The sequence below is a fragment of the Microchirus variegatus genome (assembly GCF_963457635.1).
Source record: "Microchirus variegatus genome assembly, chromosome: 17".
NCBI classification, from domain to species: Eukaryota; Metazoa; Chordata; class Actinopteri; order Pleuronectiformes; family Soleidae; genus Microchirus; species Microchirus variegatus.
Window position 1 is genome coordinate 6,589,712 of NC_139818.1, and position 16,616 is coordinate 6,606,327.

Below are 16,616 nucleotides of genomic sequence, written 5' to 3' on the forward strand. Positions count from 1 at the left end.
GTCACTCGAACTGCTTCTCACCATTTACTTAAGATTGATTAAATAATGCATAAATAAATGAATGCTCTTTAAAATGTGTTGCAGAAATAGGAGTTAAACGTGAGAAATATATATTTTTCAAATTGCTCTGGTTAACGGTTTATGTTGTAAACATGGGTAGTAATAGTTCTTTTTTTTTTTTAAATATGATCTCTTTATTCATAGATTGGTAAACACTGCTCTAAAAGACAAGTTTTGACACAAACTTGGTAACATCATACATCACATTATCATTCTTGAAATGGCTTCCTTCCCTTCACCAGAGGAACAACCGCTTAAAAAGATGTGGAAGTTCCAGGAAAGTTTGCTCGTCTTGTTCCTTCTCTGTTGTGTCTGCTCTGAGTGTCGGGTGCTGAAGTTCGTTGTCGCCGTAAGTTTCCCTAATTTCTTTCTATATGTAACATTAATAATACAACCATTGTTGTTCTCATACACAATGTTTGTTCAATGTGATCGTATTTGTATAAGCTACTTTCGATCACACCGTGTGGTGATTGTGCTGAACATTGCTGCTGATCACAGTGTATTTTCCCATGTTTATGTGAACAAAGGATTACCTTGTCACTTAAAGGCAGCCTTAGGGTCTCAACTCCTGCAGTGTCAAACATATCTGTCCTAGACACCACAGCTTGGCATAATTTCTTTTACACTGTAGTTCAACGACTAAATGATGACAATGATTGAGGGTTTCACGTGACAATCACATGTGAAAACAGTCATTTTCAGCTTTTCAGATACCTTTTCTCTTTACTTATACTGTATGTTTGTCATTTAATACTGATGTGTATTCTAAGATGTCTGTTTATGAGTGTACACTCTTAGAAATAAGGGTTCGAAAAGTGTTCTTCTACAAGGGCTGAGATACCTGGAACCATTTGTTTTTCCAGGATTCTTGGTAACACTAATGGTTCCAGTAAGAGCCATTTTGATCCAGAAAACCCTTTAAAACCCCTTTCCTGAATGAAGGGTTTTAAAGGGGTACTTGGTAACACTATGGTTCCAGGTGGAACATTTATAAAAGGTTCTACCTGGAACCAAAAAGGGTTTACCTATGAGGACAAGCCGAAAAACCTTATATGATTCAACGTACCACTTTTATTTCTAAGAGTGTAGGTTTGAAATTAAATTCCTGACAGTTACTATTACTATTAGGATCTAGTAGCTGATTGTACCTGTGGTGCCTTTTTAGAATTTTGCTTTATTTGATTCTAAATATTTTTTTCCCAACAACTTTAACATTTTAAAAGCACTTACATGTTCAACACAATGACATCAGTCTAATGTGTTTTAAATCTGAAGGTGTTCCGACATGGTGATCGATCGCCCATTGAGTCATATCCCAGAGATCCTCATGGAGAGGGAGTGTGGGCTCAGGGGTTTGGACATTTGACCGAGGTACTGTGTGTGTGTGTGTTCTTCTATTTGTTACTCTTTCAGGCATAATTACTGACCTTGTCTGGACCAGTAGTCCTGACAAGGTCCTAAACTGGTCCTAATGAGACACTATAAGCTCCTCAGAAATTAGGACAGGGATAAGGCATTGTTTCGGCTGTGCAAATGACTGGAAGTTGATGCAGAGTTTTTGAAAAGGATAGATGTGCGAACATGTGTGTGTGTGTGTGCTAATTTTTTGTTACTTTTTTGGACCTTTTCTGTATAAACACTGACTTTTTACAAACCACTCGACCTCAAAGACACCAAAGCCTCGTCCTAATGAGCCAGAACCATATTTCTGTATAATGGTTAAGGTGCAAGATTTGGTTAACAAAACCACAAAATATGACAAGCTTTTAGCTGTTTTGTGTTTAATCTGTTTAAAGCTCACATAGAGTGGTCCTGTTGCACATATATGTTAGTTATGGAGGTCTACTTACATACATTAACTTGTTTTTATGGTCAAAAACCTCCTAGTTTCTGTAAACGAGCCGATATAAATCCGCTTTTCTGACGCTGTTACCCAGCCGCGAGACTTGAAACTATAATCTCTCAACCCGGTAGTGACATATTCAGCACACCTGCTCTCAGAAGCGCAGCTCCCCCCTGTGGAATGGTGGATGCACTGCTCCTCATTATCAAAACATTCTTTTAACAGTGTTTAAAAATAGCTTCTTCACGACTCCCCACCGCAGTCCCTTTTATGACTTTGACCCGGAGTCAGACCCAGAGTCAGAAGACACTGACGCTCGTGAAACACCTCCACAACGGACATTATTCTTCTTCTGCGGTTCAATGTACGCAACCGGATGTGCCCGGACTAGAGAACCGATGTTTTCGTAACTAAAACGGGATTTTCAGAGATCTCGCTGAGCCCGAGATCACAATAAAACACAGCGTTCTCAGCAATGACTGTTGTTGTTTCAAAACTTCAGGGCTTCATAAACAAGGTAATGATGCAGATACACACTAAACAGCGTTAATTGGAACTTCTTCCGCTTTAATCCATCCATACATTTTACCTATGTCAACTTGTCTTGCACTGGCCTGTGGGGTGGTGAAGTACTGGGACATAAACTGGTGTAGCACAATGATTAGGTTACCAGTCCAGCCTAAAACTATTTAAAATAAGAAATACATTTTATATAAAATGTTACTTACATGAGCAAAATGATAATAGGCTTGTTGATAATTACAGGGTTACAGGTGTTTTAGTGCCAAACCTTAAGAGTCCTCACCAGTCTTGTAGCCAAACCTACATCCTTGCCTGGACGTTCCTCCCCCACTCCTCCCTGCCCTCTGCAAAACTGGCACAAAACAAGCCATGATTTTGATTTGATTGATGATGTAGTGCCTCTTTAAGTTATTGCACTCTTTTAGCACAGAAATGCAGTCATTGCACGTTGAACACACCGGTTTGGCACTTTCTGGTAAAGAAACTGGAAGTTATGATTTTCTCAGTCAACATTGTGTCGATACACTTTGTCAGGTCAGTTCCATTAATGTGAGCTTTTCTCACCTGTCCAGCCCAGAGCAGCGTGAAGATCAGTGTGAGTGACTCATGTTGCAGCCAATCACAGCCCAGCGTCATGTTGCATGCATAACATGATGTAAAGACGAACCCAAATCAGAGCTGTTGAGCCTCAGTTGCTCTTCTTAAAAAGCTCAGAGGTGAGTTTTATCATAAAGTCTGGAATTTGGGGCAGGAGACTGTGTGGTTTCCAAACATTAGTTTTCATTCAAAAAGGTGGTTCAATGCACCATGAAGTGGCAAACATATTACTGACACTTTGGTTCACTTAATAAAATCAGTTTTGCCTTGATACTCTGCTGGCAGCCATGTTTTCAGTGAGCGAGCCTCTGTTGCAGTGGGCATTGATTATGTGTGAGTACTTCATACAATTGCTCTTCAAAAAACCAGACCTAGAACATTAAAATGCATGTCTTTTACGTGACCCTAAGGGCCTGTCCACACGGAAATGTGTCTAGGTGAATCTGCTAAAGTTTTTTTTTGCTGTATTTTATCCACACGAAAAATGGTATCTTGGGATCCCTGAAGTTGTATATTTGGTCCAAGAGTGAGAAAATCTCAAAACTCTACCCTTGCGTTTTCATGTAGACAACCAATGGTACGGTATTGATGATTTTCTTTCTTTAATCACCCTGGCTTTCTTCAGTCTGTCTCTGCTTCTGTGATTGTATATATTGTAATATATAGTTGTTCCAAAAAATACAGTGTCCTCTCCGGTTTGAAACCATTTACGATCATTTACGTTTTGTGTTCCATTTCTGTGTGGATAGGGCCTAAATCTGCCACAGTCTAATGGCACTTTTCCTTTCAGCTGGGCATGAAACAACAGTTTGAGCTGGGAAGGTTTCTGAGGAGGCGATATGGAAACTTTCTCAGTGAGGACTACAACAACAAAGAGGTGATAAATACAGTGCGCTGAATTTACTGTCGCCTAATGCTGTTTTCATCATGTTTGCCCTCACTGAGCTCATGTGTGGCCACTAATGTCTGTCATCACTATAGGTTAAAGAGCATGACTCATGTTGGTGATAACAATGTCAATGCATAGTAATATGCTGTAAAATGCAGACAGTAGTGTGCATGTGCAAAATGCATGTTGGTAACTGTCACGCCTCTGGGCTGCAGCAGACAGTCATTACTTAGATATGGTTTCTCTTACTTTTCTTCCCCTTTTTCACTCAATATTTTCCTTTCCTCTTTTACTTGCTCTCTCTTCCTTGCCCCGCCCCCTTTTCAGTTCTCTCTCTTAAATAACATGCAATTACCATGAAAATAATGACGCTCCTCAGTACACGTCATTGCCAATTTGTAGCTCAAGTCTCAATCAACTTGTGATGCCATTGCTGTTTTCATTTGACAAAAGCAGAAAGAAATTAAGCCTTCTTGGCATCACGTGGACCTTCTACCTTATCAGCATGATTTAATGTGTACAATAACCTGACACAGGATGACAGATAGATATAGATGAGCAAAGCCTGATGTCAGAAGAGATAACAGCATGATGGATGTTTTCCCCCTCCCTCTCATCTATGTGGACCTTTCCTGACCCCCTCCCCCTCCTGCTCAGGGAAATCCTCAGTTAACTTGTGATAACTACAGCTCAGTCATGATGCACTAATCATAACCCTTGTGTATTTTGCAGTTATGAGCTTGCAAATTCCATGTAATCTTAACACATAGATGTGTTCTAATACCATGTTCCCTCAACACCCAAAACAGTTGTATGTGCGGAGCACCGACTATGACCGTACTCTGATGAGCGCTCAGGCCTGTCTCGCTGGATTGTTTCCCCCAACCAGACGGCCACCACCCATCGTGCCCCAGTTGCTCTGGCGGCCTATTCCAGTGCACACTGTCCCCAAGGCTCAGGACAAGGTGGGCTGCTCACTCTCACTGACTTTCTACGGCATTATCCTCCAGGTTAGGGTCACAGGGGGGATTAAACCAATCCCAGCTGACATAAGGCAAAAGGCGGGGGAACACCCTGGGCAGGTCCCCAGTCCGTCACAGAGCCAACATACAGAGGCAAACTAAACAGTCACTCTCACGTTCACATTCAATTTGGAGTGTCCAGTTCTGCATGTTTTTGGACTGTGGGAGGAAGGAGTCAGGTCAAAAATGTTGTGTTCTATGGTGCTTTTATGGTGTACAACTGTGAATTTTTAGATGTTGTGACTGTTCACTCAGGAGGATATTTTTATTTCTGTCCTCCATTTTCACAGCAATACAACATAACATCACTGTTTTTTGTTGTTGTTGTTTTTGATGGGCCAAAGGGGCATTCAAAGTGGATCCAAGGCCAAATGCCCTCTGCTGCACTATTGTTATTATTTTTTTTAGTTTAAACAGATAAACAGTAACCTATTCAAGCGTTTTTGAGTCTCTCTTCAGAGCAGCACAGTTCCACCTGCATTCACCTCAGATGTGAAGTCAGTACATTGAAATACTATTTTTAAGTGTGAAACGAACATATAATTGTGCCCAGAAGAGCTGCAGTACCCGCAGTAAACTATTTGCCATGCTGCTTTGAGTTTTTCTTTTTACTCACTCAAGCTGTTGAAGTCTCCAGGCAAAGACTGTCCTAAGTTCAGAGCGTTGATGACAGACACCTTTAATAGTGAGCTGTACCAGAGGTTTCTGAGGACTCACCAGGTAAGACCACAGACACACTGTACTGTAACCACTGAGCCACTCAGTGACGTTGCAGCACTGTTTGTGTCAAACTTCCCCATGATTCATGTGTCTGTTAACTACTGAAATCTTGTCTGTTTGTAGTTTCAGGATTATGTTATCAAAGGTGCTGTGAATAATACTTTTCCTCACCTCAGCTACATCTTTTCTGCAAATGAATGCCTCAGTTCAACAGACACGAAATGTGTGCATGAAACAGTTAAATACAGTATAGACTTACAGTTGCTGCTGCCAGTGTTCTCGGCACCTTCAGTGGATGTGTTTGTTATGCTGTAGACATCATGTCCTCTCAGTAATTTTCTCAGGCATGGTGACTCCAGAGCCTACAAAAAGCTGCACAGTGCAATTTCTCTCACATTCTCAGACACTAATTAACAGTTAGATTGAATTAGATTAAGAATTACAATTAAACTGTTTTAATTAAACAGAGCCCCATGTGCTGCCTGTGAAGGTGTGCTTTGAGATCAGGATATAGTCTTTTGGAGTGATTGTTACCACCCTCTGCTGGAGGCACAGTACCTGCACATTTGCAAAGAAACACAATGGTGGAATTAATCATTGTCTCTGACCAAAGTGTAAACGGGCAACAGTCACCAAAGCAGTAAACAATTTTATTCTATATGAAATTATGCAGTTCAATATGTTTTGCACCTGCAAAAACAACAATAAATACATTGATACACCTCTTTAAAATGATAATTTCATTATGTTTTCTCCAACACTCAGGTCTTTGTGCAGAGACTCTCCAACCACACAGGCTACCCCGTCTCTAAACTGATTGGTAAAAAAATCTGGCGGGTCTATGACACACTTACATGTCAGGTATACACAGCCTCGCTGAACTACATACATTTACACCATCACGTTTGTGTACCAGCTGTATTCTGTTTGCTTATGAAAGCTTTAGGTATTTGCACAAATGAGAGGGTCAAAGACAAATCACTTTTACTTTTGGCTGTCCCTGAACAAGGTCACCATGTGGACTTGTCAGTCATTTTACACTCAATGCCATACCTGATGCAACCCTCTACATTTACTCAGGCTTGGGACCAGCACCAGGAGTACACTTAAACACCCCAGTGGCTAGATCTTTTAACTAATTTCGGGGTTAATTGTTGTTATATGGGGACTCACTTTTTAAAGAAGACAACCAACTGTGACCCAGTTCAGAATATACACTGTGATAAGAACAAATGTGTGCCTAAGATAAAGTTTCATATTATCTTTACTACCAGTTCTGTTAGCCACAGCTAATATTATTAACAGGTAAACCAGCCGTTTTCAAGCGATAATGTGTTTGATAAATGAAGCGGCTTCATTTTATTTATGGTATTAAAACATTTACACATAAATGTAAAAAAAAAAAGAACCTTCAGTCTTTGGGAATGACTGGTACAACATAACCAGTAGAGGAATGAAACTTTCAGAAAATCACAATTTCGATACGATTTTGTGGGTTACTATTCAAAAATCTTTTTTTTTGATTCAAAATTGAGACCTGCAGTATTATCAACAGCCACACAAAAATGTATGAAAGAAAAGAGCTTTCTCTAGCACATGAACAGAGGGATGGGGAGGCAGTGAGAATGTGGAAACCTCATTTTTATACACCTAGTCAGACATGAAAAGGACAACATATTGGACGGATAATTGAAGCATTATGTGGATTCTAGGACAGGTTGAATACACTTATTAACACTTGTAAAATGGGCATCTGTTCTCTTCAGACCACAGCTAAAAATAGATGGGAAACTAGAAACGATGACATACAGGCTGTTGTGATTCATATGTTGCGTAATGGGATTATTAGCATGATGTGTGCTGATTTAAATTTTGTTTTGTGCAGAGGAGGCATAACTTGACACTCCCACACTGGGCCACCCAAGATGTTCTGGACACCTTGAAGGGAATAGCCTCCTTTGAGGTCATGTACGGCATTGTCAGTCATAAGAGGAAAGAGAAGGCCAGGCTCTCGGGAGGTAAGAACTGTTGTGACAAACCCTCTGTATATTTAATGTTGTGACTGCTGGCTGAGGTTTTGCTTATATCTAAGACACTGTCAAACGTTGGGTCAGTTTTAGCACATTGCTCTAACAAAATGCTCAGTGAGGTTGACAGGATTGTGGAGAATTTCACCTGTGCTGTTTTTAATTGACCAGGAGTCCTACTGAGCGCCATCCTGGGGAATTTCTCTATGATTGTAGAGCAAGGCAGCCCTCTCAAGTTCATCATGTACTCAGCTGTAAGCTCAGTATTGGGACACACATGTATAATCTATTGCTTCACACACTGTCTTTCTCAGCTCCTTACCGCAGTGAATTTTATTACTCATTCCAGCATGACTCTACACTCATCACCCTCCAGGCAGCACTGGACGTCTACAATGGTCTTCTTCCACCTTACGCTGCCTGCCAGCTCTTTGAGTTCTACCAGGAGTATGATGGGTAATGATTATCGTCACTCTTCTGTTGGGTTAAGGCCTGTACATACTCCGCAAGAAACAGAGAAATTTGTTCTCTCTCCCAGGGCTGGGAGAAAGAATGACGTCATTATGTCCCTTGTTTGGGAGTTCTTGCAGCTTGTTCTTGACACATCATCGGGGGAGAAACATTTTTTTTAGTTGGAACCCATCAACTATTGTGTGATTGGCCAGAAATTTGAAGTGGGCATGCTTAATACAGAAATGTTTTTATTCCCTATGAGTGGTTCCCAGGAGTGCTGCACTTTCCCGTGAAGTATGAAATGTCCTGGCCAGAACTAAACTGACCACCAGCATGCCAGACCAAAATGGATACACAGGAAAACAGACCACAACTGTGTAATATTATGTTTGCATCAAATTATATGAGTCAAGGAGGAGAGGAATAAAAAACAGAGTTGGAGGATTTGTGCAACAACCATGCAGCTCTTTTCTTGCTGTTGCTGTTTACAAGAAATAATCACATGGAGTGTCATAAACAAGACATCTTGAGATTTCAGCATATATGAGTGAGGAGCATTCAAATGAGCTTGTCATGTGAATTGAATAAATCACTTGGGTTCATTATTAGTAACTGTTGTGTACAAGCGCCAACAATTTATCCAAACAGAACAATATCAGATGGGAAGTTAGCCTATGTTGTTTTATTACTTAAGTAATAGTACTTGTAGTGACTGCATTGAACTGTTAAACTGCACCAACACATTTCTCTGAACTTCTCAGCTCAGCACAAATGCCAAAAAGGTGTCATAGGACAGCAATTTTCCATTGTCTGCAATGTTGATATAGTCAGACCTCTAGAGATATGTTCTATTTTTCTATCCATATTAAGGTTGTTATATCCATATTTGTATTGTTTTTTGTTTTGTTTTATTGGATTTGTAGACAATTTGATCTTTAGTCTTTCTCAACAAGAATCCCCACATTTGCATCCACTCATTGTATTCATCCTTACACATCCACAGATCCTATTCTCTGGAGCTTTACTACCGCAATGACTCCTGGAGGGAAGCCTACAACAATAATTTGCCAGGATGTAAAGGTGTGAGCCCCTGCCCGCTGTCCTTGTTCAATGAGCTGGTGCGGGATGTGGTGCCACAGGACTGGGAGGCTGACTGTGGGTTCAGGGTAAAATGGTCAGGCACAGGTGATCAGGATTTTGTTTCCAACCTATTTAGGAATCCTTAATGTGTATCGACTTTGGGACCTGGTGTGAGGCACTAATGTTATTCTGTCATCATATGTACATATACTTATGTAGGATTGTCATCTCGTACAGGTGTCCTAACAGCTCTTGCAGTGGCTGTGGGTCTGCTGGCAGTGGCGCTGTTGTTCAGCATAGGAGTTGCAATCCACAGGAGGAGAGCACACTACTCCAGGGAGGTGTAAAATAAATGTGCCAAAAATACAGTTCGTGCTCAGCTTTAGAAGCAGCGTGCTTGTGTTTGGTTGTGTGTGTGTATGGGTTGCATGTTCAATCAATATTTATGAAAATTATTAAATGTAGAAATAAAATGTCTTCAAAATAAACAATTGTTAATGTCAGGCATTGCTACATTTTATTAGATTCATTATTGACAGTGTGAACTCTACATAGTGACATTCACTGTTATTCCACTGTTTTGTTCATTTCACATTCTTTGCTGTTCGGCTTCTCACTTCTTGTCCTGTTGTTCTGTGAAAACTGTGGAAAAAACATGACAGATGATGAGTGTGCTGTTGAAATAAGGGAAAATGTACAAGGGCATAATCCTCATTGACAAAACAATGGATGACCAAAAATGTGCATATGCTACATTTCAATGCAAAGTAAATGGGAGGTTGGTGTCTTGCTGACCTCCTCCAGAGGATGTAAATATAGTGTATATATATGTATATATATATATATATATATATATGTATATATATATATACATATATATATATGTGTATATATATATATATATATATATATATGTATATGTTTATGTATGTATACTAGATTATACATGTATTCATGTAAACCTCACCCGTATTTTGAATTCTCATTTAATTCCAAACTGTATTTTTTTCACTACACTTGAGTCCATGTCAGGCTTCCAAAAAGATGCATTTACATTACAATTCATTTGTAAAATTTAGTGCTGAGGGATGTTTTTGTAATGACTGATGGTTATTTTCAGTTGGAACATTTGTTAGCATGTGATCATTACAATTCAATTGGTTGATATGAACATGCGTTGGGTCACATGTGAACGTATTATTAATTAATATTATATATAATAATTAATAATTCATATTAATATCAGCACCAGTCTTGGTGTAATTCAACAAATTACACCAAGCCAACCTTCCATTCCTTCCCAACCTTTGCCTGTGTTCTTACCTCGGACGTCCAGCTTACACTCCACTTCATCCTTGCCCAGATCATTGACAGCCATGCAGGAGTATTTGCCTCCATCAAAGGTGCTTGGCTTACGAATGTTGAGGGTCAGCACTCCTTGGTTGTTCTGCATCAAGTATTTGGGATCTTCGCCAATGATCATTCTGTTCTTCATCCAGATAATCTTAGGCTAAGATATGAAAAAAAAATAAAGAACAATTTAACAGAAAAACAATTACTTTTTTAGATATAATTTCCCTTTCTTGTATTTTTGTGACTGTCTGTCTGTGAAGGTCGTCATTCACCCAGGTCATAGTCATCTTCAGGCGTTAGCTGGTTTACCTTGGGGGAGCCTTTGACAGAGCAGCTGATGGCAGTGCTGTAACCAGCCACAACAGATCTGTCCAATAAGGGCTGAGTAAACTTGGGCATGTAGCTCATTTCTTTCTCCTTGTATGGGTTTTGTTTGTGTACCAGGCCTATGAGGAAAAGTGGGAGGGCAGGTTAACGTAGTCAACAGTGATAAATCAGAGCAGAATAGTTTTCCAATGCTAAAAATGTTTTACTTGGTTTGTTCCATTTAAATCAGAACTCAAAATATCAGAGCTCAAACAGAGCCATTGTGAGCAATACCAGTCGATAAAAACCTTTTCACAGTATTTGGCACACACAGACGGCGTAGTAACATGTCCAGATATAAATTTACTGTGATTTACTGTGAAACAAACACACAACTAATATTGTACTTTTATGTTTACACTTTATACTGCATCTAATCTATTAATAATAAAATAATCAGTGTTTGTATGGCGACAGCCATCTTGAATCCCAACTCACATGAAGTAACAAGAATTGAACAATGAAGTACCTGTTTTGGCAATAGTAGCCGTGTTTTTGCTCATGCGTGGCTCCTCACTCAGGCCACAGATATTTTCACTGTAGACACGGAACATGTATTCATTGCCCATGATCAGGTCCGAAGCTGTGCAGTGGGTCCGTTTGTTATGTTCATAAATGGTGAACCATTCCTAGAGAGAGACAAAGAGTGAGAGTAAAATGATGACATTTTCTTTTGCATAGTATAGTGGAGGTATTGGCACATGAAGCAGCTTGAGATGTTTGGCCTCACTGACAACATGGCTGCCAGGTAAGGTTGCAAAAATGTAGGTATCACATTTTTTTTTTAAATAAACGAAACCATTATAATTGTCACACTGTGGTGAGGAGTGTCTCGTTTTTTCTCGTCATTTCCTGTTTTATTTTGAAAGACTCACTCTCCTCTCGTTTCAGAGCACTTGCTCTTCCTTCATGTGTCACCGATGCCCTGATTGCCAAACTGCTTCCACCTGTTCCTCATTTTCCTGCATGCTCAAGTAGTCTGTGTTTTCTTTGTCCTGTGTTTCGTCTGTTGACCTGATATCTCAAGCCTGCTCCCACGGCCTCTACACAGCAATTATTTGTTCCTACGTAAGCCTTGTTCCTCGAGTTGAGTGATTTTTTGCTTGTAGTTTTGATACCTTAAATTTTTTGCCTTAGCTGAAGTTAAATTTCACAGACTTTTTGTTTTCTGTTATGATTTGTTTTAGGTGTGAATTTGATTTTTGTACAGTTTAATTTCCTTACCAGGTTTTCCTCCAGTTGGAGTGTTTTTTGTTTGTCAACCTTTTCATAGCTGTTTGTTTGCCTCCCAGGAAGTGATTTTTGTTTCAACTTGTCATAGTCCCTGCACACGACTCAGATCAGGGGAACTTTGGCTAAAAATAACAGACTCAACTGAACCTTCTCTGCATCTGAGTCCTGCTTCGAGTCCCGGCCTGACAATAATAATGGATCACAGCATACACACACCGGGCAAAATATGACCGTGTACTATGAAATTGTTCAAAACTTCATTAAATAAAGTAGGGCCAGATTCCAATTATTAAATCACAGTGACTATACATGTTTCCATACCTCTATGGTTTTAATTGCCAACATCCTATAAATGACAACACCATAGGCCTAACTCTCTAATTTTCAGCTGTCAGAATTTTACACTTTCACTTACTTTCAGCACCTATGACATTAACACCTGCTTTCTCATAAAACTGTGTTCTGATCACCCCTAACTTGTTTTTGACATCTTTCCTAGTGGCTAGAATTATTGCCTCACAGCAAGATGGTAACCAGTTCAAATCCTTGTTCAGCAGAACATCCAGATTAGGTTAACCGGACAGACAAAGTGACTTTATGTGTGGATGTGGGAGTGAATGGTTGTCTCTGTGTGTTTGCCCTGTCTTGTCCACAGTGTATCTTGCCTTGTTCCCTATGTCAGCTTATATTGGCTCCAGCCCACGCGACCCTCATGTGGAGATTAAAGCAGTAGGCAATGAGTGCACTGATATAGTTTAGGTTTTATTATTCTGAAAGAAGTTGTGGCTTATTACAGCTCCTGCTTTGCAAGCTAAAATATGTGACTATGTAACTTTAATTTAATTTTGGAAAAAATGGTAAGACAAAATGATAAACATTCTTACGATATCATAGACTGATGTATGTATAGTGTATAAGATTAGTCTATTTGTATTGGCACACATCTGTTACAATTGTGTTCTTAATGGCAGCCATGTTTTCAGTTAGGCCTTAGTGTTGATCATGTGCCAGTAACAAATGAAACTTCACCATGTGTTCAGGGTCAAACACTGGCTAGAGACCATCTCAGTGTTGATGAGTCACAGGCACCAACTAGATATTTCAGAGGGAATCAACATTTAACACTTCAGCCCTTCTCCCTCTCTCACCTTGGTCTTCATGTCTGCCTTTTGAATGGTGTATCCGGTAATCTCACAGTTGCCATCATCCGTTGGGGTGTCCCATTCCAGTGCAGCATTAAAGCCCCAGACATCTGTCACCTTCACGTTCCGTGGAGGTCCAGGCTTTTCTGTTCCAATTAAACACCAGAGTACATTTATACACTCTTAGAAATAAGGGTTCCAAAATGGTCCTTCTACAAGGGCTGAGGTTCTACCTGGACCCATTTGCTTCTGAAAAAGCCTTTCCCGAAGAAAGGGTTTTTCACAGGTTCTTGGTAACACTAATGGTTCCAGTAAGAACCATTTTGATCCAAAGAACCCTTTAAAACACATTTCCTGAATAAAGGGTTTTAAAAGGGTTCTTGGTGGAGCCCTCTAAAAGGGTTCCAGGTGGAACTTTTAAAAAAAAAAGGTTCTACGTGGAGCCAAAAAGGGTTCTCGTATGAGGACAAGCAGAAGAACTTGATATGGTTTAACTTAGCACTTGTAAAACAAGCATTTCTCATTTACTAATCAAAAATAAATCTTACTGAAATAAGCAATGTGAAGTCCTGACAGCCTTACCAACAACCCTGATGTCAACGGTGGCCCTGTCTTCTAAGTTCTCAATCTGTAGAACCAGCTCATATTTTCCAGAGTGCTCTCTTTCTGCTGAGCGGATGAAGAGGATGCTGTCCACATTAGAGTTACGGACATTGATCATCTTGGGGTCAACAGGTTGACCATCCTTGTACCAGGTTGCAACAGGGCGAGGTTTACCCTGTTAGACAGAAGCATTGATGTTGCATGTGTTCCTTCAAAATGACCGAAGGGTAAAAAAAACTGTGTTCACCAGTGATAGGTGAATACATTTATTTTCTATTCACAGTTTGAGAGAAAATTAAATTTGATTAAATTTAAAATAATTAAAGTGAGATGAAAAAGATACTATTATCTTATATTATGATAGTTACTGCTCAAAACAACTCCTAACTTTTTTGTAGATCCTCATGCAGCAGCCCCCAAATCCCCATGTCAATAATCATGTTCTTAACAACATTTTAAAACACTGGAACAACATATAACATCACATGTGCAAGGTATAAGAGCCTTGGACATTTTTGCTGCTACCAGTTTTTCTTTTCTCTGCAGTTATTCCATGTTTTTAGTATGATTTAATGTTGCCTTTCTGACCTGGAAGGGGATGGTCAGGTTGATCTTGTCTCCAACTTTTCTGATGTACTTTGTTCTTAGTTCACGAGGAAGGCGGATCTTCGGATGTTCTACAGAAGATACAGACAACATATTAAAACATTTGTAGACATCTCATTGAAGCTGGGGTAGACAATATATGTTTGGTGTTACTAAGTAACATTATATAATAATGAGTTATTTGAGAGAGAACTACACTTGTATGCTTTTCCTGGCACCAGTTTACAGCCTTATAATCTGGCCAATCACAGGGCAGAGACCATGTTCTTATTGACTATTGTACTAAGCTAAAATGCTTACATGGCTTTTCGGAGAAAAAATAAATGCAATAAAACACCTTAAAGATTTTGAGAAATTGCTTTGGGTCATCTGCTACTTGACAGTGTGTCTGTCAGTGCTCATCAGGTGGGAGGAGCTCAGAGGAAAGAACAACAACCCCGAAATTTTAGCAGGTTACAACCTGCAGATGAGACTCAACAGCTAGTTGTTCTAGAGATCGTGCCTACTGCAGCTTTAAGAAAGACTGTGAGATTCATTGACTTAAAAATGTTCTAGCCTATGTAGTACTGGCAATCCATTGAATAGTTAGAATAATTTAAAACCAACTATAATCCATGTTCAAAAGAGGAAAATAACATGTGACTCACCAACAATCTCGCGGATGGTGACAGACTGCTGCAGGGTTGCGGGAGGACTGCGTCCAGCCATGTTTACTGCCACCACCCTGAAGTTGACCTTTTCTCCCACGGGGAGGTCACGCACCACATACCACTGTCTCTCACAAGGTTCCTGGTTTGCCGCTTTCCACTCAGTGTCTAATAGGAAACAGCATATCAGGACACATGGGATTTCAAATGTAAATGTGTTATTTTATGTGATATTATTATTTTTATGCTGCATTCCATTTGTAGTTAAAAGTTGGATTTCCAACTTGGAAACTCATGTTAACCTCATATACCTTAGTACCTAGTAACGTAGGAAAGCACCTCTGTTGTGTTTGTTTCTAGTAAATCAGTCATACACAGTACATTTTCAATTGTATCCATGAACAATGGGGATTGCTCTAAGACGGCAAGGGAAGCTCAGCTTCCTCTAAAATGTTGCCAAATATGTACTAAATATACACTGTGTTGTAGTATAACGTGTCACTAGTGTGTTCAGAATCACCTCTTTATAACGGATGACAAATTAAAACCACTTGCTTCAACTGTTCTCTATAGGACGACGCAGAATGGATTGTATGGAAGTATGTCGACAAATAGCTGGCTGTTGTGTTATTTTCTCAATGATAAAGACCATTTTTATTACACATACACACTGTAATTAAATACACTATTATAGCATTATAACATACTTATTGTGTTTCCTTGTTCTAGTTAAACAAAGTTTATGTATAAACAGGGGCGGGCGGTGTTTAAGAACGATTTGGGCGATGCCCTACCAACTAGGAGGAGAAAGAGAAATTCCAAAGATCCAAAGTACTAATATTCCTTTCAGCCTTCTCTGCCAGTAAAAGAAGTTATTATCAGTGTTCTAGACATATTATCTGTCATTGTCCAATCAGAATCCTAAGATTCAAGTCATGTTTTATAGTCCTGCCTCTTTTAGGGCGATTTGATTGACGTGGAGATTCACCCGAAAATTCTCCCATTAAAAAAGATTTTGAGGATTTATGTGCATGCACAAACGTAATTATTCTGTATGTATAATGCTATAATAGTGCTTTTATTTACATTCGAAAATGGTCTAACCCTTCTGAACAAACTAGTTGCACATTCTAATCACGTTCTAGTGCACATTTAGTATTGACAGTGCAGTACATTAAATAATATCCGTAAACTGAATATATAATTAATCAAACATATCTCTTGAAAGTGTCTGGTTTACCTATTTGATGATATAAGCAAAATATTAGGTGTTTACAGTCTGTAACTAACAGAAATGGCAATACCATAGTCAATAGTCAATTTTATATTAGGCAAATTTGCTCATGTATTGATTTACACTTTTTGAAATGCATCAGATATTTTGTCATGTCTAAAAAGTGGGTAGGAGTTACACTTTGTTGGCTAAAACCAATAGCAATCAAACATTTTC

At 39.4% G+C, this 16,616-nt stretch overlaps 2 protein-coding genes across 4 annotated transcripts in view; one reads left to right on the plus strand and one right to left on the minus strand.

Annotated features, from left to right (window-relative positions):
* Positions 1-322: 322 nt before the first annotated feature.
* Positions 323-9,581, plus strand: LOC310939185 (testicular acid phosphatase homolog; the record flags this gene model as incomplete). Its single annotated transcript, XM_083903864.1, has 11 exons — positions 323-409; positions 1,339-1,434; positions 3,816-3,902; positions 4,724-4,879; positions 5,558-5,656; positions 6,422-6,517; positions 7,542-7,674; positions 7,855-7,937; positions 8,033-8,139; positions 9,140-9,321; positions 9,454-9,581. 11 exons carry the CDS (start codon positions 323-325, stop codon positions 9,561-9,563), a joined length of 1,236 nt encoding a protein of 411 aa, XP_083759990.1. The 3' UTR covers positions 9,564-9,581.
* A 126-nt stretch (positions 9,582-9,707) lies between these two features.
* Positions 9,708-16,616, minus strand: part of LOC310939183 (myosin-binding protein C, fast-type-like) — a 29,662-nt gene continuing 22,753 nt past the window's right edge. For all 3 annotated transcript variants that reach the window (XM_083903862.1, XM_083903861.1, XM_083903860.1), the window contains 8 exons: positions 15,167-15,334; positions 14,502-14,590; positions 13,893-14,088; positions 13,317-13,456; positions 11,405-11,564; positions 10,879-11,015; positions 10,540-10,726; positions 9,708-9,858 (listed from right to left, as the gene is read on the minus strand). In XM_083903862.1, coding sequence (XP_083759988.1) covers positions 9,830-9,858; positions 10,540-10,726; positions 10,879-11,015; positions 11,405-11,564; positions 13,317-13,456; positions 13,893-14,088; positions 14,502-14,590; positions 15,167-15,334 — 1,106 coding nt within the window. In that variant the 3' untranslated portion in view covers positions 9,708-9,829. The remainder of the gene's footprint in view (positions 9,859-10,539; positions 10,727-10,878; positions 11,016-11,404; positions 11,565-13,316; positions 13,457-13,892; positions 14,089-14,501; positions 14,591-15,166; positions 15,335-16,616) is intronic.